Genomic DNA, 25,026 nt, shown 5'->3' on the forward strand with positions numbered 1-25,026 from the left:
CTCTTATCAGGAATCAGGAACACTTAATTTGTCATTTCACCTCATGTACTTGCGCACATGAAGTGAAATGAAATGCCGTTTCCCCCAGCCCACAGCAGTGCAACATACAAAAACACATTCAAGAACTACAAGAACACATACTCTAACACATATATCAAAAAAATAAAAAATAATAATAATCACTGTCCAAGGGAACACATGCCAGCCAGGATGATTGTTGGAACTGCCGGTCTGCATGGGCCAGCAGTTAGCCTAGCCTGCCCGATTACTCATCCTGTCAGGCCGCCCTGCGTGTTTCCTCCTCGGGCGCAGCTCCAGGCAGGGGATGTGGTCCCTGTGGCAATTGGACGAAGCAGACCAAGCCCTCCCAGCTGATCCAGCACCAGCTCTCCCAGCCAGACACCCTTGACACACCTCCCTGCACTCCACACGACGACATCAAAAACACAGTCAACGCCAGGTGAGGCGGCCGCCAGACCACCCTCGGTTTTATCGGAATTGCTGGTCTGCATGAGCGAGCAGTTAGCTTAACCTGCCCCGCTTCCGCGTCCTGTCAGACCGCCCTTGGTGTTACCTCCTCAGGTACAGCTCTGGGCAAGGCCACGGTCCCTGGGCCCACAGTGCAGCAGACCAAGCTCTTGTAGCCGATCCAGCACCAGCTCTCCCAGCCAATAAACGAAGACAAAAATTTAGACGCATACATGGACAAAGACACTGTATCGATGGTACTGGGTGAGGCCACTGCAAATGTGAATTCGCGCTGCCATCTTCCCACCACGGAACTGGGTGAGGCCGCTGCAAATGTGAGTTCGCGCCGCCATCTTCCCACACCATAATGATTATGGATGATGACAATGATGATGGATTTATTATGGCAGCGCCAACAGATTATGGACCCAAAAGGGAACTTGGAAGCCAATGGCACCAGTTATGCTTAAACGAAGATGAAAAGAATTGGGAAACAAAGTTCTTGGGCCATCTGCGTTTGCTAGGGCTAAAGGGGACTGACCATACTGAACGAGCCAGGGCCTAATGAGGAAGAGGAGGAGGAGGATGCCAAGAAAAATGAAGAAGCCTATGCTGAATTGATATAGTTTTTGGATGACAAAATCTTTTCCCTGATTATGAGAGAAGCAGCAGCCGATGAGAGAAAAGCGTTGCAGATATTGAAAGAGCACTGTGCAGTTAAAGGGAAGCCACATGTGATAAGCCTCCACACAGAGCTAACAACTCTCCAGAAAGCCACCAACGAGAGCATTACAGACTATATCACTCGTACACAGACGGCTATTACAGCACTGAGAAATGCGCTGGAGACTAAGCGATTGGCTGTTGATTGCAATGACCCCCCCCTTTTCTCCCCAATTGTACCTGGCCAATCACCCTGCTCCCTAAGCCGTCCCGGTGACTGCTCCACCCCTTCTGCCAATCCGGGGAGGGCTGCAGACTACCACATGCCTCCTCCCGTACATGTGGAGCCACCAACCACTTCTTTTCACCTGACAGTGAGGAGTTTCACCAGGGGGATGTAGCACGTGGGAGGATCACACTACTCCCCCCAGTTCCCCCTCCCCCCTGAATAAGCGCCCTGACCGACCAGAGGAGGCACTATTGCAGTGACCAGGACACATACCCACATCCAGCTTCCCACCCGCAGACATGGCCAACTGTGTCTGTAGGGATGCTCAACCAAGCCGGAGGTAACACAAGGATTCGAACCGGCGACCCCCCGTGTTGGTAGGCAATGGACTAGACCACCACATCACCCGGATGCACAATGATTTTTTTTTTTAAGGTTTGCCTGAATAATTCAAGCCATTTGCCATCCACACAACACACAGGGTGATGAGAAGATAGCTTTTGGTGAGTTCAAGACCAAGTTGAGGAGCTATGAGAGCACTGAGAAGTTTAACGCCAACTCGACTGATGACAATGTGATGAAAGCAAGCGGCTGGGTAAGGGGGCGAGACAGAGGGCTCAGAGATTACCTGCTACAACTCTGGCCAGAAAGGGCATAAGGCCCGGGAATGCACTGGCAAGTGTAGAGAAAAGAGACAGCAGTGCGGTTTTTGCAAGAGCTCCACTCATGAAGATGCAAATTTAAAGTGAAAAAGGAGAGACACCGTAAAACAAGCAACCAATGCTGAAGACCACACATTTGCATTCAAAATAAGGTGACTGCCAGGTTCGTGGACTGAAACAGAAAGGGCTGATGGTTGATACGGGAGCACTGTCACATATAATCACAGAAATCAAGAGGTTTAAGGAGTTTGACGAGACTTTCCAGTCACAAAAGCACTTCCTGGAGTTGGCTGACAGAACAGGGATGAGCAGTGTCGCGTTGAGGAGAGGTGATGCCTGAAAGATTGTGAGGATCATCGGGTGAAAACAATGCCGATGAAGGCGATGTACAATACCGTCGTATCCACAGGACATTTTCTCTTTCAAAGCAGCGACGGCCAACAGAGAGCTTCAATCAACTTTCAACAAGGATGTGACCCGCTCATCCACAAGAACGGTACCAAGTTCAACCCCAAAGAATATGAAAAACTTTACTATCTAGACACTGTAAATGATGAAAATTACAAAGGATGTCATGGGTGTTATGAAACATGGCACGAAATTTTTGGTCACTAACTATGATGATATGTCACAGTAGGAGACTGTAGCAGAGGGAATGAAAATCAAGGGTAAGCTTGATAAGTCTAGACTAAACTGTGAAGTCTGCACAAAAGGAAATTTTTCTCAGAATAGAAACCAAGAGCCTGACGAAAGAGCAAAATCAGCACTTGAGCTTGTACACACTGATTTAGCTGGCCCTATAGCGCCAGAGGCAAAAGATGAGTTTGGATACACGCTGGCATTTACTGATAATTATTCAGGGGCAGTTTTTGTGTACTTGCTGAAAGCAAAGAGCGCTACTGTCAAAGCCGCTGAAAAGTTCAGTGCTGACTTGGCCCCTTATGAGAAAATCAAGTGTATCAGGTCAGATAATGGCAGAGTTCACAACAGAAGACTTCCAGTCACTGCTCAGCAAGAATGCCAGAAGACATGAGACTTCAGCACCCCATCAAGACGGGACGGCTGAGAGAAATTGGAGAACACTGTTTGAAAAGGCAAGATGCATTCTACCTGAGAGCAACTTATCAAAGAAGTTGTGGACATATGCCATAATGACTGCTGCAGTAATATGCAACAGGTGCTACAACAGACGTGTAGGACAGACTCCACACTACTTGTTGATGGGGAGGAAGTCTAATCTTTCAAACATGAAGGTGTTTGGATCAGTCTGCTATGCATATGCAACAGGACAAGAAAAGGTTAGAATGTGAAAAGGGGATTTTTGTTGGGTATGAAAAAAACAGCCGATCATACCTAGTCTACTGCCCAGACACAGGAAGAGTCCTTAAACACAGATTAGTTAAGTCTGTTACAAAAAGTGCAGTCAAATGCCAAACTCAGACTGATCTGGAAAAGAGTGATGATGATCTTTATGGGAAGAGATTTGTGTCCCCCATGCCAGAAGCCAAGAATGCTGATCAAAGTTCGAAAGAGACACAAGAGCCTCAAATTGACACTTCAGAGTGACAAAGACACTCAGACAGGACAGGGAGAAAAAATAGTCATAGTATATGTTATCCCAACAGAGAGAGGAAACCCCCCCAGTACCATAAATGACAATGTAAAGTGGAGTTTGATGACCAGATGAGCAGCCAATGTTGATTACTGCTACAGAGTGATGTGTAATGTCCCACAAACCTTCAAGGAAGCCATGAGTTCATCAAAGTCAGATATTTGGACTTGTGCTACAAAGGAGGAAACTGATTCCGTCCATCCATCCATCCATTATCAAAGCTGCTTATCCTGTTCTCAGGGTTGCAGGGATGCTGCAGCCTACGCCAGCAGTCACTGGGCAGCAGGTGGGGAGACACTCTGTACAGGCCACCAGTCCATCACAGCCCCCCCCCCCCACACACTCAAACCTAGGGACAATTTAGCATGGCCAATTCATCTGACCGACATGTTTTTGGACTGGGGGAGGAAACCGGAGCACCCGGAGGCAACCCACACAGACACGGGGAGAACATGCAAACTCCACACAGAGGATGACCTGGGACGATCCCCAAGGTTGGACTACCCCGGGGCTCGAACCCAGTACCTTCTTGCTGTGAGGCGACTGTGCTAACCACTGCACCACTGTGCCGCTGGAAATTGATTCCCTTAGGGAAAATTATACATTCACATTGCCCACAATGCCTGAGGGCAATAATGTAGTGGGGGGGGGGTCTAGATGGGTATATGCGGTTAAAGAGGATTCAAATGAGACAGAAACATTCAAGGCCAGATATGTTGCAAAGGCTTATAGTCAGAGACTTTTTCTCAATATGACTTATACTTACCCCAGATGGATGTTAAAACAGCATATCTACATGCTCCAATTGATTGTGAGGTGCATGTACATGGAGCAACCGTAAGGATTTGAAGTCAAGTCAGACACAGGTGCTAGTCTGCAAACTGAACAAGTCACTGTATGGTATGAAACAATCAGGAAGGAACCTGAGCAGAATGGTGTATAATCATCTAAGGGAAAATGGTTTTGCACAGAACCCAGCAGACCATTGTGTTTACAGCAAACAAGCTGAAAATGAAAGGATAATTCCGAAAAACTGGATCAATGATCAAATTATCACAGCAAGAGACAGTGATTCACTCCATGGTGTGAAAGAAATGTTGAAGGCAAAATTCTTCAAAATTTCCTAGGCATTGATTTTACACAGAGAGAAAGAGAAATACGAATGAATCAAAAAAAGTGCAAAACAAAAAATGCTGGAGAGGTTGTAAGACAAGGCTAAACCCCATGTGAACAGAAACCAAACTTTGATGGTGCTGGTGAACCTGTTGATCCAAAATGATGTCATGAAGTGATAGGCAGCTTGATGTATGTAATGACATGTACAAGAGCTGATCTAAGTTGGATTGTCAGCCATCTGTCACAATACCTATCAGAGCCAAAGGGACAAAACTGGATAACTTCCAAACACGTGTTGAGGCACTACTTGATGGGTACAATAGACCAGGAGTTGTGTTACAAGAACAGAGAGGGAAAAACTCAAACTTGTAGCATATACTGATGCTGATTGGGCAGCAGATCAAAATGACAGACGACGCACAACAAGAAAGTTTGGATCTTGTACAGAGTTCTTGTACTGGGTTCCCCAGTCTCACCTGTCGTGACCAACTTGTATATGGAGGAAGTGGAAAAGAGGGCTCTGATGCCCTATCCAGGGACACCACCTAGCCATTGGTTCAGATTTGTGGACGACACCTGGTTTAAAATTAAATCTCAGGATGTCTCACAATTCACCGACCACATTAACTCTGTGGACAGCCACATCAAGTTCACCAGGGAGGATGTGAAAAATGACAGGTTAGCCTTCTTAGACTGTGAAATTGCAATTGGTGATGGGGGACATCTGATTGTTGTTTACCATAAACCAACACATACTGATCAGTACTTAAGGTTTGACTCTCATCATCCACTGGAGCACAAACTAGGAGTCATCGGGAAGCTGTACCACCGAGCTGACAACGTCCCCGCCGACCCAGCAACCGGGGAAGGGGAGAAATCAGACTCAGACTGTCAGACACTCTGAGATAATGGTCATTGGATTGGCCCTGTCGAGTTGTGTTTGTGCTGCTTGTTGTGTGCTGCGGTAGTACAGTATAGATAGGGTGTTAGGTGCACCATGCTTGTTGATATATTTTGTTCTTATTTCTATTTCTATTTTCTTATCTTGTATCTTGTTAGTTTTTAGTTATTAGAGTGTGAGTGTCTGTAATAGAACTCAATTTCCCCTCGGGGATGAATAAAGTATTCTGATTCTGATTCTGAAATCCCACATTAAACAGGTCCTGGTTAAGTGTGGTTGCGACACTTCTTTTTTGAGGAAGTTGTTCCTTTATAACTTTTGCATTTTGTGGATTATTAAAATACATTTAATAACTTTTAACCAGGATCCAAGTCAGCCATAGGTGTGAGTCGTGCATGTTGACTTAGATCGGGCAGCGACATAGAGCAGTGTTGGTCAAGCCAGCGAAAGAGTAAATGAAGAGAGGGAGCAGCGGTAGCGAGAACAAACATTTTTCAAAGGTTTTAAATCACCACGAAATGTTCTTGATTATACAGTCATAACTGTGCCGGTAGTATGCGAGACAAGCTGCGGACACACACACACACACACACACACACACACACGTGCGTGCGTGCAACCAAACGCATAAATCGGTTTTCCTACCCTTATGATGACAGCACCAACACTAAGACGTGCACACTCACAATCAGGCTGAATAAATACGTGCACTCTCGCACAACAGCACTCACGGTGAAGGGCTGGGTGGGGTTCTTGTCTCGGATTTCCCAGGTGAGGAGAACAGAGTTCTTCATGGCAGCCTTTACCCGGAAGTTGGTGGCAAACACTGAGACACAAACAAACACAAAAATAACACATAAATATGACTTCATTTTGTTCTCCGCAGACAGCCTCTCACCGTGGTCTTACCTGTGCGTGAGATCCTCTGGCACCCGTCTCAAGCTAGTTTTGGTTCTAGTCTACACCTAGTCTGATCAACCATAAGTCAGTATGACAGAAGGGGGACGCTTGCCTCAAAGTATTTTCTTACCTTGGTTTGAGAAGGGAGTGAGGGTCTAAGGCTACAGAGACAAAACAACAACAACAAGGACACTTGGGATGTAATTAATCCAAATGTCTTTGTCTTTTGCATGTGTGTGTGTGTGGGTCTCAGTAGGCACATCAGAGTGTGCTGACGCTCAGCTTTAGGGACATTGAACAGTGACACATGCACAAACATAACAGGTGATTTTATGAATTGCGCGTCCTGAACAATGGGGATGGATTTTTTAAAAAAAAATGTGAGTGTGGTGTGCGTGCGTGTGTGTTTCTGTTTATCCTACCTCGGTCCAGTGGCTGTGTCCTTAACTGGACACTGGGGCTGTATGGCCCAGGACCGACAGCTGTGAATGCACACACCCTGACATCATAGACTGTGTCGGCACTCAGACCCTCCAATAACACACTCGACCCCGGAGCTGCCACCGTAGCCTCCGAGGCGTTCCCTCTACTGTTTATATCTTTGTACAGCACAGAGTACTTGACAATTTTCCCGTTTTGCTCAATTAGGGGCACTGATTTCCAAGCAACCCGCATGTAGGAGGCGGAAGCCTCTTCGGAGATGATGCTCTCAGGATATCCGTTGGGAACATCTTCTGGAGTAGTCATTTCCTTAACTGTCTCCTCTCCATAGCCCATTTTGTTGCGGGCGGACAGCCGGAAGACGTAGTTAGCTCCTTTGTGAATGTCCTGGGCGGTGTAGCGCTTCTCCTTGTCGAGGAATTCCACCACCGTGAAGGGGAGGACGTCGACACGGCCGAATGTGAGGCGGTAGCCAGTGAGAGGGGTGGGTGGGTTAGGAGGCGGGTACCACTGCAGCTGAGCGGTGCCAGAGTCAGTGGCACTCACCGTCAGCTTTGGCCTCTCGGGCACTAGAAAGAGAGAGGGAAGGAAGGCAGATAGAGAGAGTATTTATGAATTCTTTGCCAATACAAATATGAAAATATGAACATTTTATCAGGTCAATAAAGAAGATATCCAGATATATACATATCTATATATCTATATCTCTATATATATCTATGTATCTCTCTCTCTCTCTCTCTCTCTCTCTATATATATATATATATATATATATATAGATAGATAGATAGATAGATAGATAGATAGATAGATAGATAGATATAGAGATAGATATATTTATGTATACTAGATATATAGATATGTGTGTGCGTGTGTGCCTAGGCTGTTTTGCTATTTGATCTATCCCTGTCTTATTTGTGCCGATAAAATATAGAATACAGTACATGACTCTTCATATATATATATATATATATATATATATATATATATATATATATATATATACACACACACACACACTCACCGGCCACTTTATTAGGCACACCTGTCCAACTGCTCGTTAACGCAAATTTCTAATCAGCCAATCACATGGCAGCAACTCAATGCATTTAGGCATGTAGACATGGTCAAGACGATCTGCTGCAGTTCAAACCGAGCATCAGAATGGGGAAGAAAGGTGATTTAAGTGACTTTGAACGTGGCATGGTTGTTGGTGCCAGACAGGCTGGTCTGAGTATTTCAGAAACTGCTGATCTACTGGGATTTTCACACACAACCATCTCTAGGGTTTACAGAGAATGGTCCGAAAAAGAGAAAATGTCCAGTGAGCGGCAGTTCTGTGGGCGAAAATGCCTTGTTGATGCCAGAGGTCAGAGGAGAATGGCCAGACTGGTTCGAGCTGATAGAAAGGCAACAGTAACTCAAATGACCACTCATTACAACCGAGGTATGCAGAAGAGCATCTCTGAACGCACAACACGTCGAACCTTGAGGCAGATGGGCTACAGCAGCAGAAGACCACACCGGGTGCCACTCCTGTCAGCTAAGAACAGGAAACTGAGGCTACAATTCGCACAGGCTCACCAAAATTGGACAATAGAAGATTTGAAAAACGTTGCCTGGTCTGATGAGTCTCGATTTCTGCTGCGACATTCGGATGGTAGGGTCAGAATTTGGCGTCAACAACATGAAAGCATGGATCCATCCTGCCTTGTATCAACGGTTCAGGCTGGTGGTGGTGGTGTAATGGTGTGGGGGAAATATTTCCTAGTACACTTTGGGCCCCTTAGTACCAATTGAGCATCGTGTCAACGCCACAGCCTACCTGAGTATTGTTGCTGACCATGTCCATCCCTTTATGACCACAGTGTTCCCATCTTCTGATGGCTACTTCCAGCAGGATAATGCGCCATGTCATAAAGCTCGAATCATCTCAGACTGGTTTCTTGAATATGACAATGAGTTCACTGTACTCAAATGGCCTCCACAGTCATCAGATCTCAATCCAATAGAGCACCTTTGGGATGTGGTGGACCGGGAGATTCGCATCATGGATGGGCAGCCGACAAATCTGCAGCAACTGCGTGATGCTATCATGTCAATATGGACCAAACTCTCTGAGGAATGTTTCCAGTACCTTGTTGAATCTATGCCACGAAGGATTAAGGCAGTTCTGAAGGCAAAAGGGGGTCCAACCCGGTACTAGCAAGGTGCACCTAATTAAGTGGCCAGTGAGTGTATATATATATATATATATATATATATATATATATATATATATATATATATGTATGTGTGTGTGTGTGTGTGTGTGTGTGTGTGTGTTGACACTTACGGGGCAGAGCTGTGCAGACTGATTGGGGTTTACTTCGTGACCCGTCCCCTTTGGCAGTGTAAGCCCCCACCGACACAGAATAGGAGGTGTCTGCCTTCAAGTCCCCGAGAACCACCTCCTGCAGAAGAACAACACATGGTCAACCACACTGCCCTACAAAGGCACACAGCAGGAAATATTCATGCTTTAGCAGTCAAATGTTATGACATAGGCACATAATTCAATATTAAGCAAAACCTATACCCAGCAATTCTATGAAAGTATATATAGCCAAGTATAGCCTCTATCCACTTGTTATTTCAGAGGGTTTTTTTTCTTTTTCTCATTTACTTTGCTCACACAGTTGCACATAACACAACTAGGTACAACAATGCCATGGTTTTAGCGCATAATAATCAGAAAAGAGCTGTATTGACAACAGTACATGGATTGCAACGGTCGATATGAAGTTAACCACAATGCTGAATAAATCCACTACACAAAGCCTTTTCGACAGCAATATATTCACTATCAGGGTGCAAACTATGGGTGGGGGGCTTTGCTCCTCTTAATAAGAGATGATTTGTGAAATTTTTTTTGAGGGGGGTCTCAAAAATATTGACAATATGCTATTTTTGCCCTGTATTTCTATTTCCTGTATCTTCATCATCATGGATCATTGTAAAATAAGGCTATTATTGATGTATGATTCATACATGAGGGTGATTCATCACTAATTCACTTTAATAAAGACAACAGCATGCATGCTATTCTTGCCATCAGCATCGTAGCATAGCGGCGCAATAATGCACTTTAACTGAAAAGATCAGGAAAAAAACAAACTTCCTCAGCCCCACTCAGTCTGCATGCCAAATATAATGGCAACAAACGAATAATGGCGACAAAACAAAGAAAATACGCCCCTGTGGCCGCTTCTGTTTTAAGTTAAGGGCTATTCCCAATTATCTGTATTATTCACCATTAGCACTGTATTGTATGTGTGGGTGTTGATGAGGACTGGATCCCTTGTAGGCAGCCTGGCCTATTTCTGTTGTGTCCAATTGTGTCTGTAGGGATGCCCAACCAAACCGGAGGTAAAATGGGGATTCGAACTGGAAATCCCCATGTTAGTAGGCAACGGACTAGACCGCCATGCTACTCGGACACCCCATGCGTGCTCTGTTTTCGATATAATGCTTATACATTTGTGTGTTTATAGGCTGGTTTGCTATTTGACCTATCCGTGTCTTATTTGTGCCGATAAACTATAGAATACAGTACATGACTCTGCAGAGTATACTGTGCCCTGCTTTACTAGGCCGTATTGTATCGTACTGTGATGTGTGGTTTGATACCCGCATGGAGGTTTGATGTGGTCATTAACTTCAGATGTGCTGACATAAAGCAAGTAGGCCTACATGCTTGAAGCTTTGAATGTGAAGAGTCCCCCCCCACCCAGAAAAGGCTCCCCTGAAAGCCAGGGTATTGTTTGAACACTGTCCACTATCAAATTCATTGCACCATGACATTGGCCATAGCGTGGTTGGTCTAACATCCAGCATTGTGCCTTGCAATGCACAGCACAATTTTCTCTTGTTTTCTTTATGATATCCAACTGTTAATAACACTAGCATTATTACGGACCACAGCAATATACAGAGAGGACTTGCACCATCAGTCATTTATATACGTGTCCATGTTCCCTTTATTAAGAAATACCGGTGAACATATATTGCAATAATGAAAGAGTGACCTGCAACAGGGTTTCGAGCTTAGGCTCCTGGCCCTGTGAGATTGTCATGCCACCATCTCGTCAATATGACTCATCTACTTTCTCTGCTCCGTTATGATTATGGTTAAATAAAAGGTTTAAAAAAATGGGTCTACTCACATATTGAGTTGAGTCATCATAATCCCACTGAGTGATGGAACAGCGTTGAGAAAAAGGTAAAGAGAAACACACAATACTGAATATTTAGGGATTTCAATTTCCATCTTTTCTGTGCTTAAGTGTCAACATAACAGCTGATATCAATATCATGTTACTGAACAAAAATGTGGTCCGGTTCTAACTAGCATCATTTCGGAAATGTCAGCAGGTATTGTTAAATAAGTACAAATACATAATTAGCGCATATATTCCATGGGGAAATTGGATTAACATTGCATTAACCATTCCGGTCTTTATTCGATTCAGGGAGCAGTCCGAATGCACCAGTTATCATTACGAGGCCTCTGCTGGATTGCTGGGGTAAACTATATTATTTCGACCCATCCATCGATCCATTATCCAAGCCGCTTATCCCAATCAGGGTGGCGGGATGCTGGAGCCCATCCCAGCATTCACTGGGTGGCAGGCGGGGAGACACCCTGGACAGGCCGCCAGACCATCACAGGGCCAACACATTCCTACCTAGGGAGAATTTAGTATGGCCGATTCACCTGACCTGCATGTCTTTGGACCGTGGGAGGAAACGAGTACCCGGAGGAAACCCACGCAGACACGGGGAGAACATGCAAATGCCACACAGAGGACAACCTGGGATGACCCCCAAGGTTGGACAACCCCGGGGTTCGAACCCAGGACCTTCTTGCTGTGAGGCGACCGCGCTAACCACTGCGCCACCATGCCGCCCTATTTTGACCCATGCACATGCTTAAACTAACATCAAGCTAGCAAGAACTTTATGTGCGTGTTAACATGTCCGCAGTGAAAAATAGTTGTAGTTAGTGTCCATAATGGCTCGTGACAGTTTATTTCATTAGAGAGACCGTTTTAAGTACATGACTGTGTTACCTGAGCGTCCTCTATGAGGATGTCCTTGATGAGGGGTTGCCCTTGAGGCTCGCCATAGTTCATCCTCACATAGTGGACTTGGTAGCCTCGGATCTGACCGTGCTGACGCTCGGGCGCCGGTGCCCGCCATTTCACTCTGATGGCTGAGGCATTCACCGTTTCTGCCTCCACCGCTCTAGGAGGACCGCTGGGAACTAGAAAGTCATTGCGGGAATAGAGGTCAAGGGTCACACAGACGACGGACACTCATAAGCCTCTTGGGTAAGTTGCTGTCTTTAGCAAAACAGATTTTATTTTATCAAAAATAGATTCACTTCCAGGCAGGTAAAAAAAAAATGCTTGGAAGATGGAGAGATTCAAAAATACAACCCTCTTAAAAAGTCTACAACTGCCCTGATGTTTGGGGGGGAAAAAAACAAAAACGTCAAAATGGTTAAAAAAAAAAAAGTGTTTGAGGAACAACATGGGGAAAAATCAGTGGTAGATAAGCGAATACGGAGAAAGATAAGAGTTGCAGATAGAAAAGCTTTGTTGCCCCGGGAAGATAAACAGTGGCAGGCAGTCAAAGAGAAAATACTGTTATCAAGAAAAGCCTCTGCTGCCAAGAACTACACTCCACCGATAAAAAGAAAAAAGACAGTGTTGAAAACCCAAGCCACATCTTGGTATCTGATTGAACTTTGGGAGAATAATGTTAAAAAAAGCCATATTTAGAAAAAAAATCATATTACTTATAAAAAAAAAAGGAGTTGGGGACAGAGCATGTAGTACGAGGAGCTCGAGTTTTGCAGAAAAGTACAATTTGAATCACATGTGACACATTATATTGACTTGACTTAGTTATATAGTTTTAAAATCGATGTCCGGAAAAAAAAGGAGAGGACAGAGGAGGGCAACAAGATTGTCAGAGGGAAAAGATAATGGTGAGGGATCGGCCAAGATCGGAACTTGAGTTTATGCAGTACTTATGAAGCCCAAACGGTTCCAGCCAAGGGGTTTGTCCGAGTGTTAGTGGGGAGTACTGTTCACCACAAGCAGGAGTGCACATAAGAGGAAAATCAGAAGGGGCAGACCAAATACCCTCTTACTTAAAAAGTTAAGAATAAAGGGCAAATGTGGAAAAATACGTGTAAAAAAGGGGCTGGGGGGTTAAAGGGCAGCTGAAGGGTTGTTGCAGCAGTGAGGGAGGAGCGGGGGAAGAGGTTTTCAGAAGACGGAGGGCTTCAGAGCATTCCCGAAATGTTCTGTCCTCCTGGCTTGGAGCTCAGAGTAAGGTCTTATATAGATGCGGTGCCCTCATCGGCTGGTAGAAGCAACTTGCTGTTAGTTTTGGACGCTCTGAGCTCATTAGTACATTTAAGGTTCAGAGGATGCAAGTTTTACGGGGGGGAGGGCAAGGGTAGGCCATCCTAAAACAGGCAGGTAGGTGTTAAGGGAACATACCATCTTCCTCAGTGCGGATAAGCAGCTGTAAACTTTCTGGTCCCTCGCCAGCTTCCGTCTGTGCCCGTACCGTTATGCCGTACTCGGTCCATTTCTCCAGGTTCTCCAGGAGATACGGAGAACTGTCCGGTGGAATATCGTCAACTCGCTTTGACGTTTTGTTGCCCCCTGTCGTAGAATACTGGATGGAATACCCCGTAATGACGCCGTTCTGAAACTCCACGGGGGGCGGAGCCCAACTTACCAGGATGCTGGTGGAACTTGGGCTGGTGCATGTGACCTCCTGAGGAGGCGCTGAAGGCACTGAGTGGCCCGTTTTGAAGGAGTAGGGATTGTTTGGGTAAATGTGATTGGTCGTGTGTGCCATCAGTTGTGGATGGGATGAGAGGTGAGGGGGTGATGTTTTGAGCGAAGGGATGGGGATGGTAAACGAACAGACAAGAAACAAAGAACAGAAAACAAAGAAACATAAAATGAAAACAAAAACACTGGAGACCCAAAGCGCTCAAGAAAGTGACCCTTTTGACTGAATGACCAAACAAACAATACTGAATGGTGGATGTCAACTTCTGCCAGGTGGGAAGTTGACTGATGAAAGCGAGTCAGTGAGTTAAAAGATAGATGCAACACACAAACACTGACTGATGCCTACGTTCAACACAAAACATACCTGTTCTCAACTTACGTCATTGTCCTCCTAGCCTACACAAGACTGTTCTTCATCCTTGATGGTGTTCCCAATTCTAACTACACAACTTTGGTCTCTTACCTTTTTATTGAATCTCTAACAGACCTCAGATTCACAGAGTCAATATACTAAATGCAGAAAACACATAACGTCTGCACTGACAACTATCAGCACAGACGATATGTGGCAAATATGGGATTCTTAACTCGAGATGGCTTTTCTGAGGTCTGTTAAGGTCTGGATTGATGATGGCACCGATAACACAATGGGAACAAAAAGCAATGCTGCTTACAGTTAATTTGTTCAACAAATAACACATAATTTATCTCATGGAAGGCTATGATGTTCAATCTTGCACTGAATACATGTGAGTTTTGCATGGTCCAAAATGGCACCAGAGTATTTTTCACACTCTCTTTTTCCCTCTCTCTTTCTTACACATGCACACGAACACACACACACACACACACACACACACACACACACACACACACACACACACACACACACACACACACACACACACACAGTGTTGGACCTACGTGTCTGAGGGGTGTCAATCGACACCTCGTTGGTGTAAGCTCCGATCCCATGTTTGCTCCTGGCAGCCAGCTGGAAGGTGTAGGTGGAGAAGGGCTTCAGGTTCTTCAGCAGGTAGGAGTTGGTGGGCTCAAAGCTCACTTTCTTCTAAAGTCAGGAGATAGAGATGAAGGGACAGCAGAAGACAGCAAAGTGTCAGAGAGCAGAAAAAACCCAGCTCACACACACTATTCCCCGATGGTCCTTTTATTGTATGCTAGAGAGAGGCGTAGTCTTACTATGCTCAGATCCATTCATCCTTTTGGCTGTTCATCCATCCACCCATTCATCCATCCAGCCATAATTTGTGAAATCACTTGACCAACGCTAAGCCCTCTTAGCTAGCCATCCCTTTGTCGCTGTCACCTCACCTCCTCCGTGTCGTCCGCTCTTCGGTAGACCAGCTCATATCCAGTGATCTGGTTGTCGGGGCCACTCTGAGGTGGAGCCACCCAGGAGAGCAGGATGCTGGTCTCCGACTTGGCCTCACCCTTAAAATCTGATGGCTGGGATGGGACTAAAGAGTGGGGCGGAGACAAAGTTTGCAAATAACATTACAAACCAGAGACCAACAATGGCAAGGTTGGAAAATGTAAAATAGGACACAGAAGGCAAACTGACTCTGCTTCTTACTCTCCCTCCCTTTTTGTTCTCTCTCTGTCCCTCTTTCTATCCCTGGCTCCTTCCCAGCCTCTCCTTTCATACCTCCCGTCTTAGCTATTATCTGCAGGTCCTGGGACAAGGGTCCGTCCCCGACAGATGTGAAGGCCAGCACTCTGATATAGTAGGTCTTGTTAGGAGTTAGACCCTGGATGGTGATGAAGTTGGCACTGCGAACCATCTGCTTCTCCCACTGACAAACACAGTGCACAGGCGTGAATGGACACGTGTGAACACACACACACACACACACACACACACACACACACACACACACACACACACACACCAGACACAGACAGAACACAACAGACCATTAGTGGCCAATGGTTAATACAGATTTACAAGGCATTGGAGCAAAACCACACACACACACACACACACACACACACACTCTCTCTCTCTCACTCACCTGATTAACTGACAGTGAGTTGTCAGAGGTGTAGTAGACTCTGTAGCCCACCACTTGTCCATTAGCTTCTTCTGGCTCATCCCAGTGGATGATAGCCGTGGTAGTGCTCAGCATACGACCTCTGACCTGAAAGAAACATGGGAAAGGAGAGGACGTTACTAAGGATCTGTGGAGATCACATTTAGAGCAGTTTTGCTGATTTTTTTTGTTTGTTTTGTGTTGTTTTTCATACCGTGCCCAGTGATAAAAGGTTCACCCGGTGGCACTACGTATATAAGAGCTTGTAAAACTTTGATGAGTAATCACATGTTACAAAAGACCGGGGCTGGTTAGCTGCACCGGTTAGATGTACACCCGGTCATAAGACTAGACTGGATTTAAAATGCACCTTCAGCCCTCCGTAGAATGAATACCTGTTGCGCCATCTAGGTGTAGCGCTACATCTGAGGCTAACAGGCTACACTATCAGCGGGCTTCAGGCGTGAAAGAATAATGAGAGACTGCATATAGGGGCGTAAATCACAAGTTTCATCACGATACGATATCACATCGATGCTCTGAACAACGATACGATACGACAAAGTCTGCCACGACACGATTTCCATTTGATTCAGTCGATACGAGATGATGTCATATGCTCATTTAATACAGTTATATCAGCTCACAAAAAACAACTAGAATAAGATCTGACAATTTCATTCCTGAGCCCTTCCAGACATTTAAATGAAAAACAATCCATTCGTTTTAATAAAAAGAATAAAAATAGACCTCCTGTTGTTCACTATAACGTGCCACATTTTTAATGCTCAAGTGCAAATGTTTTTTTTTTATCAGCTAACTTAAAGAGCCCTCGATGACCTTTCCATTATGAATATAATCCATGAACATCTATGCCTCATCACCGTGGATTTACAAGGGTCTGTCTGTGTGCTTCATCATCATCATCATCACCACCAGTTCCATAACCTTTTTTGAGGTCGTAGGATTACAGCTGATGCCTCAACAGGTTGGGTCATCATTGTGTTTCAGTGGGGGGAGTACCTGGTGGTCCCTATGTCCTCTCCAGGTATGGATGGCCGTTGGTTCACAGAGGAACTCATCCGCCCTTTGACAGGTTTTGTTTTTAGTCCTGCTGGGTGTCCACACACCCTCCTCACAACAACCCCAAGGGTTGAAGTGGGGGTGCCGGTTTAGTCGCCGACAACCCGACGGTTGCAGTTTAACATCGTACCCAGGACTAGTCTGTGTGCTTGGTGGTTTAAATTGTTCACATCCTAGGTGTATCTCGATGTTTTTGCTTCGCATCAATGATACTGGGTCGTTGATCGTTGAATCGATGGATGGTCACACCCTTAAGTCTGTGCCAACCCTCTGGATATATATATGGAGTTTGAGAACTCATTGAGAGATTTCATTTCAGCAGGGCTGAAATGCTTGAATGAAGTGACGAGTTATCGCCGCAGTTGCAACATGTAATGGATAGGAACGGTCCCGCTGTCCCCTGCACTCCAGCTGCTAAATTCTCTTCAATTTTTTCCAATTATGGCATGGTGGCACAGTGGTTAGTGCCGTCATCTCACAGCAAGAAGGTCCTGGGTTCAAACCCTGGGGTTGTCCGACCTTGGGTCCTTTCTGTGTGGAGTTTGCATGTTCTCCCCATGTCTGCGGTGGGTTTTCTCTGGGTGCTCCGGTTTCCCCCACCATCAAAAAGACATGCATGTTAGGGTTAATACTCCTGTCTGTGCCTCTGAATGAGGCATGGAAAGACGAGCTGGAGTTGGTCCCCGGGCGCTGCACGGCGGCTGCCCGCTGCTCCTAGCTACACAGCTAGGATGGCTTAAATGCAGAGCGTAATTTCCCTATGGGGATCAATAGAGTATATCGAAATAAAAAAAAGAAAGCATGCCAGTGGATCTTTACAGATACCATCACTGATATGGTGATTGTAAGTAGAAGTACAGCATGCCAGGTGATATGATGAGTTACCCCGGCCCTTCAAGATCGGGCTCATCAATATGTTCATCTGCCCACCCGGCAAGAGGCCACACACACCCAAGGAGAAATTTTGCAGATCCCGGCATACCCGGTATTTTTTGATGTGCTGATGGTGCTCATGTGCACATCCTGGCACCATCTAGAAATGAGTACCTTTTGTAAACAGGAAAGACTTTCACTCAATGTTCAGACTGTGTGCGGTGCAGACATGAAATTAAGTGATGTGGTGGCGCGGTGGTACGGGTCTGCCCACGACGCATGCACCTTGAGGGAGTGTGCACAAGGAGGGATGGCTGTCTTGTATAATATTTGAAGACAGCGGTTACCCTTTAAAGAAGTGGCTGATGACACCTGTCATGGTATCCCGGGTGGAGCAGGAAAGGCAGTACAACGTTGTGCACTCACAGATGAGGTCGATCATTGGGCGCTGCACAGGAGTGCTCAAGCGCAGGTGTGTGTGGCTTATGTTTAGGTTATATATGAAACATGTCCACCCCCTGTTTATTTTAGCCTACACTTAAACTGGTATACTGTTATGGGATGATGCATAGTTACCGCATATAGGCATACTAATGATTTTTTCTTTTTTAGATTCCACGGCTTGCACAGTGACATCAGGACGGAGCCAGAGAGGGCACACACCTTCATCTCTGCAGCAGCTGTGCTGCACAACATTTGCATAGCCAAGAGAGTGCCTCTCCCAATGCAGGATTTGGGACCAGTGGAGTCAGAGGTGGAACATATTAGAGAACAAGCTGCAGAGGAGGATGTGACGGCTCGTCTCATCAGAAGCAATATAATTCGGCTGATCAGCCAATAAAAGAACTTGGCTACATCCGGCTATGTCTTTTCCCTAAATCAACCCATGCTCCAAATGAAGAGACGGCAACTTGCCTATGTCCTGGCAAAAAAAACACAAAAAAACAACACATAAACATCCATCATCTTAACCGCTTATCCTGCTCTCGGGTCGCGGGGATGCTGGAGCCTATTCAAGCAGTCACTGGGCAGCAGGCGGGGAGACACCCTGGACAGGCCGCGAGGCCATCACAGGGTCCACACACACACACACACACACACATACACACACACACACACACACACACACATTCATACCTAGGGACAATTTAGTACGGCTGATTCACCTGACCTACATGTCTTTGGACTGTGGGAGGAAACTGGAGCCCCCGGAGGAAACCCACACAGACACGGGGAGAACATACAAACTCCACACAGAGGACGACCCCGGATGACCCACCAAGGTTGGACTACCCCGGGGCTCGAACCCAGGACCTTCTTGCTGTGAGGTGACCGCACTAACCACTGCGCCACCGCGCCGCCCACATAAACAGCTTGTAAATAAATTATTAATTGATTAAATTATGTATGTTGAGAAAAAAAAAACAAGCTTGCTGATGTAGATGTTTAAAATGTTGATTTAGCTGTAAGGGGATTTATTCAAGGATTTATATTTATTTAGATGTATGGGCTGTCTGGGATTATTTAGATGGTCATAAACACAGTGTCACTCTTGGCTCTAATAGCTGGATTTCTAAGGCAAGTTTCTGTTTCTCGAGCTCAAGCTTCCCCTTTTCCACCCGTAACTCCTCTGTCTCCATCTCCTTTCTTGTGATCTCTTTCTCCAGCAACACAGATTGGAGGTCCGGACCTCTTGCCCTTCCAGCAGGTACAGCTGCAGTGTTTTCCCGGAGCTGTCCGCGGTGCTGAAGGCGGGTTGGGATCCTCTGCAAGAGATGCAGCTTCATTAAATGAAACCTTTCCTCACAAACTTTGTGCACTCCGTACACCCAGTGGAAACAGGTTTATTACTATTAATATTTTATTACTATTACTATTACTAAGAGGCCATCTTATTGTCATGACTGGTGTCTGATGAACTTGCATTGTATTCTTACAACAAATTGTATTGTTACAACGAATTTGTTCTCTGCATTTAAGCCATCCTATTGTATAGGAGCAGTGGGCAGCTGCAGCACCCAGAGACCAAGTCCAGTTCATCTTTCCACTGCCTTGCTCAGGGGCAGAGGCAGGAGTATTAACCCTAACATGCATGTCTTTTTGATGGTGGGAGGAAACCGGAGCACCTGGAGGAAACCCATTCAGACACGAGGAGAACATGCAAACTCCACACAGAAAGGACCTGGGACAGCCTGGGGTTCGAACCCAGGACCTTCTTGCTGTGAGGCAACAGTGCTAACCACCCGCTTTGGCAGGGGGGGGGGGGCTAGAGTCTCTCCTTGCTGCCTGAAGAAAGTCTTTCCATTTTTTCTTCACTTCGTCAACTGCCAGACTTCCTAATCCACCCACTGCTTTATTGACTGCTGCTGTTATCATCTGCCAGACGTCTTGTGTTTTCTCATTAGTTATGGCCTCGTTTTGTTTGCATACTAAAATATGCATATATTTCCTATACAATTCAATATTTCTTGTTTCAAAATCAGAGTAATTTAATTTTAATTTCTTCGACTCAGCAGTCATTTTTAATCTATTCGTTGGCGCCAGTAAATGCGAATTTGTAACCATAGCAACATAACTGGCGTGGCAACATCACTGCGGTAGAATGTGTCAGCGTGGACATCTACGCTGAGCGTAGCTGTGCCTAGTCGTAGTTCTAGATGGTGCAACAGGTGTAGATATTTATCACAAACCTGGACGTAGCTAAGCCCAGTGTAGGTCTACACCCAAATCTTTTACATGCAGCTGGTGAAACCGGCCCCGGGTGTATGAAAACGGAGACAGGGCAATTTGAGTAAAATACAGTTTATAGGAAAACTTATCCTGCCTAAGATGAGGTAGGGTAAAGGAAAATCAAGCAACATTAATTTATGACACGTCTCGCAGAAAAGTCAGCAAGATGTGGCCTTCAGTATTATGGAAAAATCTTGAATGAGCAAACTAAACATTATGCAAGAGAAATCTATATTTATTTATTTATTTATTTTATCCATATAAGCCATGGAACTGCCCAATAAAGCCCCCAACTACTGGTTGCTATTTTTTTGATTATCATTTTTTTTCTTTGCAGTTGAACAGATTATCCCTTCGGTAGATTTCCTTGTTAGCTATTAAGTTAATGATGACATATGCTAGCAGACGTTTTAAAAGTCTTCCAACCACAGAGAACGTCCTCATAAAATACAGCAAATTAAGCCATTAAGTCAAAGGCAGAATGAGTAGGATTTGTCGGTTGCGGTTTGTAAACACAATGTTCAAAGTTGGCCTCGCCTCCCCGGTTCAACGTCACCAGAAGGACACGCCGCCCTGACCGCAGTTGCCAGAACACATCCCAGTGTACAGGCCAACTCCGTGTCGCTCTTCATCCCCATCCTGTCCTTCAGTGCTCGCCAGCGGGTGAAAGCCGACCCCAGATTCACTCTCGTTTTGGGACGAGCTTTGTCCACTTGGCGTTTCACCTCGCTATATTTGCGTCTTTCTGCGCTGTGTCCGCCATTGTCGTAGCTTCCTCTTGGATGTGTGCTTACGATCTGGATCCGGCATCTGGTCGCTACGTTTTTACAGAGTCCCGCTACCCAAAGGTTAACGCCCAGAAACGTCCCGTACACAGCAAAATAAGAAAATACAGGCAGAGGACAGGGTCTCTGCAGATACAGACACCGCTACACATGTCTAGTGGGTCATAAGTGATGATTGAGAGGGATTATTTTTGTATGAGTTTATACATTGATTTTTAGGGAAATACTAGTCGTTCTACCTTTAATGTTGCTGCAAAGAAATATGAAGGTCAATATCATGAAAGAAATCTAAAAGCGCCACAGATAAAATTGAGACGATGACAACATGACATTGCCATCCCATCAACAACCCCCATGACAACCCGCTGCTCTCAACACAACAAACCATGTCTCCTTCTCCCATAATACACCTGCCATCACTGATCGGATGCTTAGTTAACTCCTGCTCTCACACTGCATTATTTTACAAAAGTAATTTACTTCTCCCGTAATTACTTCCATCCTCAGTGGACCACATCAGTTATGTGAATGAATGAACTGGCATGTGCCCCTCTAAACAGGCTGCACACTCATCAAGAGATGCTGAATATTCATAGGGGATATTCGTTAAAACAAATTCTGCAAAAATTGAAAGCATCTTTATTTTTCTCATTTGCGAGTTGCAATCCTTGATGCATACTGAGAGCGTTTAGGCTTTAGTAATTTCTTCTTTTTTTTTGCACCTCTTTTTCCAGATAGCAGAACGGGCCCGACACGTGTCATCGATGCCGTTTGAAATTCAGCACAGTTTCTGTTTGCGCCCGTTGGGATCAGATTGATTTGCCCTCACCTGTCGAGGCGGAGAAGAAGGGGCCTGCTCCGCCGTGCGTGCCTCCACGACCTCGCTAGATGGGCCCTGGCCAATGGTATTGACAGCCGCCACCCGAAAGTCATAATGGGAGTAAGGGCTAAGGCCACCCACACTGTAGCGTGTCGTGGCGATGCCGTCGATCTCCTTATAGGGGTCCTCCGAGCCTTTCGAGCGGTGCTACGTGAAGTGAGGAGGGAGAGGGTGGAAAGGAAGGACATATTTATTGGTGTATTTAGTATTTAAGAAGTCATATGTTTGTGTGTGTGTGTGTGCGTGTGTGTGTCTACCCCACCTGTATGATGTAGTAGGACACAGGCTCAGGGTTGCCAGAGTCCCAGGTAAGGGTGATGCTGGTCGCAGTTCTCTCTGTCACCACCGGGGTGCCTGGAGCCTTAGGCAGAGCTGAAAGAGGGAGAGCGAGAGAGTTCATGATGTAATAGGACTGACCTTTAGTGACTTTATGTCTCGTTTACATGCTAATAACATAAAATGAATCATGCGAGTTAATTCAGACAGACAACTCAAGGGGCACTCTTGTTGAGTCCATCAGGTGTGGTCACATCTACATGGAAGGCAAAGGGACTCTGCTTGACTCTGACTGCACATCTACCGAGCTGATCAGCTGGTTTGCCTTGCTCTCGCTTACTTTGCTGCTGCCCTCTGCATATATCCTTTTGCTCCTACCACCTCCCCAGCACCCACCTGTGGGATCGGTTTCTCATGGGGGATTTTGTCGTCCTCATTATCTGATCTTCTCTACAGGAGCATCTGAGCCCTCTAGGAGTGAGGGAATCAGAGCCCTGATACCCAATTCAAATACCCTGCATTTCCATAGACTCGCCTTAATTCGCACACGAGTTGTCCAACTGAACTGACCTTTGACGATGATCTGCGCCACCGCTTCGATCACCCCCAGCGTGGACATGGCGACGCATGTGTAATTGTTGGACTGGCGCACGTCCGTCAGCTCCAGAACGTTGCGGCCGATGGGCATGTCGTCCTCGGGCGTCAGGTCCTCCGCCCCCAGCATCCACTTCACATAGGGCATGGGGGAGCCCACCGCCACGCAGGTGATGTTGACATTTCCCCCCGGCATGATCTCACTGTCAGCTGGGGGAATGGAGAACCGCGGGGGGACACGGCGAACTTGGGAGGGAGAGCGAAGGAGCAAGGCGGAGGAACAGAGAAGGTTAGCGGTTGCATCCTTAAACTGAAAGGTAGGAGAAGTGAAAACGCCACATTGGGGAAGTCAGCTAACCTGTATAATTGTTATCATAAACAGTTTAATTGTGCTTTAAGAAATAATCCATATTTCTATTTTTGGGATTTTTGCCTTTATTGCATAGAAGACAGTGAAGCGGCAGACAGGAAACAAGGGGAGGGAGAGACATGCAGAAAAGGCCACTGGCTGGAGTTGAACCAGGGACGCAGCTGTTATGTGGAATACACCGTAATCATCGGGCTACCAGGGCACCAATAATCCACATTTCAGTTAAATGTTTTTAGTTGCAGTGCAGTGGGGGGGGGTCCTCAAAATGGGGCGTTTTCACTTGTCCTACTCTAAAACACTACGCACAGTGCAATGGGTTAGAGGTTGTACATAACATAGGGGGATATTTCCCTTTCCATTTGTGCAACATGCTCTTGGATGACACAAATTTTGTATGTATATATATATATATATATATATACATGAGAGAGAGAGAGTAAGAGAGTGATAGAGAGGGTGATAGAGAGCAAGCAAGAGAGAGAGAGGGGAGAAAGACAGACAGCGAGAGTGATAGAGAGGACAGTGATAGAGAGAGAAAGCGAGAGAGGAGATAGAGTGAGCGACAGAGTGATGGAGAGAGGAGGGTGATAGAGAGCAAGAGCGGAGAGTGATAGAGTGAGCGAGAGAGTGAGAGTGATAGAGAGAGTAATAGAGACAGTGATAGAGAGAGAAAGCGAGAGAGAAGAGCAAGAGAGCGAGGAGAGAGAGATAGTGACAGAGAGCAAGCAAGAGAACAGAGAAGAGAAGAGAGAAAATGAGAGACAGAGAGAGGAGGGTGATAGAGAGCGACAGAGGAGAGTGAGAGAGTGAGCGAGAGAGTGAGTGATAGAGAGAGAAAGCAAGAGAAGAGCGAGAAAGAGAGAGTAATAGCGATAGAGAGAGAAAGCGAGAGAGAGGAGAACGAGAGAGGAGATAGAATGAGAGAGAGGAGAGTGATAGAGGAGATGAGAGAGTGAGAGAGTGATAGAGAGGAGAGTGATAGAGGAGATGAGAGAGTGAGAGTGATAGAGAGAGAGTACTTCACTGCTGAGGTGGTTTAACATGAGCACATTTGATATCAAAATGTTTAATTCATTGTGTTTTTTTTTCTTCTTTTTTTGGTGTGCTCTGTTGAATATTTTATAAACTGGAAGAAGAAGTATGTTCTCAGAACCGTCACAGCAAACACACAACAAGCATGCGCAAAACACAAAGTACACAGGGCTCCGGTGTGTCTCGATGGTTCAAGGCTTCAATACAACACAAAACAACCTGAACACAAACAGAAATGGCAGCTCAATGGGAGGAAGAAAAAAATGAAAAAGAAAAGAAACGCTCGGGGAGGGCTCACAAAGGCAACACTGTTGTTACTGTACCAACCTTCTCGCAGCTCTGGAGAGGGAGGGAGGACAGAACACGGTCGCAGAAGGAGAGAGAGAGAGAGAAAAAACACAACAGAGAGTATCAGAGGCGAGGCGACAAGGGAACAGATGGACAGGAGAGGCAGCAGTGAGACAACAAGGTACAGCGAAGTCAGCCCGGCAGAGAGCGAG

The 25,026-nt window shown here is 45.8% G+C and overlaps 1 protein-coding gene across 1 annotated transcript in view; it reads right to left on the bottom strand.

Annotated features, from left to right (window-relative positions):
* ptprdb (protein tyrosine phosphatase receptor type Db) overlaps nucleotides 1–25,026 on the bottom strand; it is a 95,122-nt gene that overhangs the window by 29,840 nt on the left and 40,256 nt on the right. Inside the window, exons 8-21 of the mRNA XM_056280094.1 lie at nucleotides 24,854–24,865; nucleotides 23,101–23,370; nucleotides 22,517–22,626; nucleotides 22,204–22,401; nucleotides 15,886–16,011; nucleotides 15,519–15,666; nucleotides 15,185–15,330; nucleotides 14,777–14,921; nucleotides 13,547–13,849; nucleotides 12,104–12,297; nucleotides 11,198–11,224; nucleotides 9,328–9,445; nucleotides 6,974–7,561; nucleotides 6,383–6,477 (exon numbers count right to left, since the gene is read on the bottom strand). Of these exons, the coding sequence (XP_056136069.1) occupies nucleotides 6,383–6,477; nucleotides 6,974–7,561; nucleotides 9,328–9,445; nucleotides 11,198–11,224; nucleotides 12,104–12,297; nucleotides 13,547–13,849; nucleotides 14,777–14,921; nucleotides 15,185–15,330; nucleotides 15,519–15,666; nucleotides 15,886–16,011; nucleotides 22,204–22,401; nucleotides 22,517–22,626; nucleotides 23,101–23,370; nucleotides 24,854–24,865 (2,480 nt within the window). The remainder of the gene's footprint in view (nucleotides 1–6,382; nucleotides 6,478–6,973; nucleotides 7,562–9,327; nucleotides 9,446–11,197; nucleotides 11,225–12,103; nucleotides 12,298–13,546; nucleotides 13,850–14,776; nucleotides 14,922–15,184; nucleotides 15,331–15,518; nucleotides 15,667–15,885; nucleotides 16,012–22,203; nucleotides 22,402–22,516; nucleotides 22,627–23,100; nucleotides 23,371–24,853; nucleotides 24,866–25,026) is intronic.

Source organism: Lampris incognitus, chromosome 5, assembly GCF_029633865.1.
Source record: "Lampris incognitus isolate fLamInc1 chromosome 5, fLamInc1.hap2, whole genome shotgun sequence".
In the NCBI taxonomy this organism is placed as follows: domain Eukaryota; kingdom Metazoa; phylum Chordata; class Actinopteri; order Lampriformes; family Lampridae; genus Lampris; species Lampris incognitus.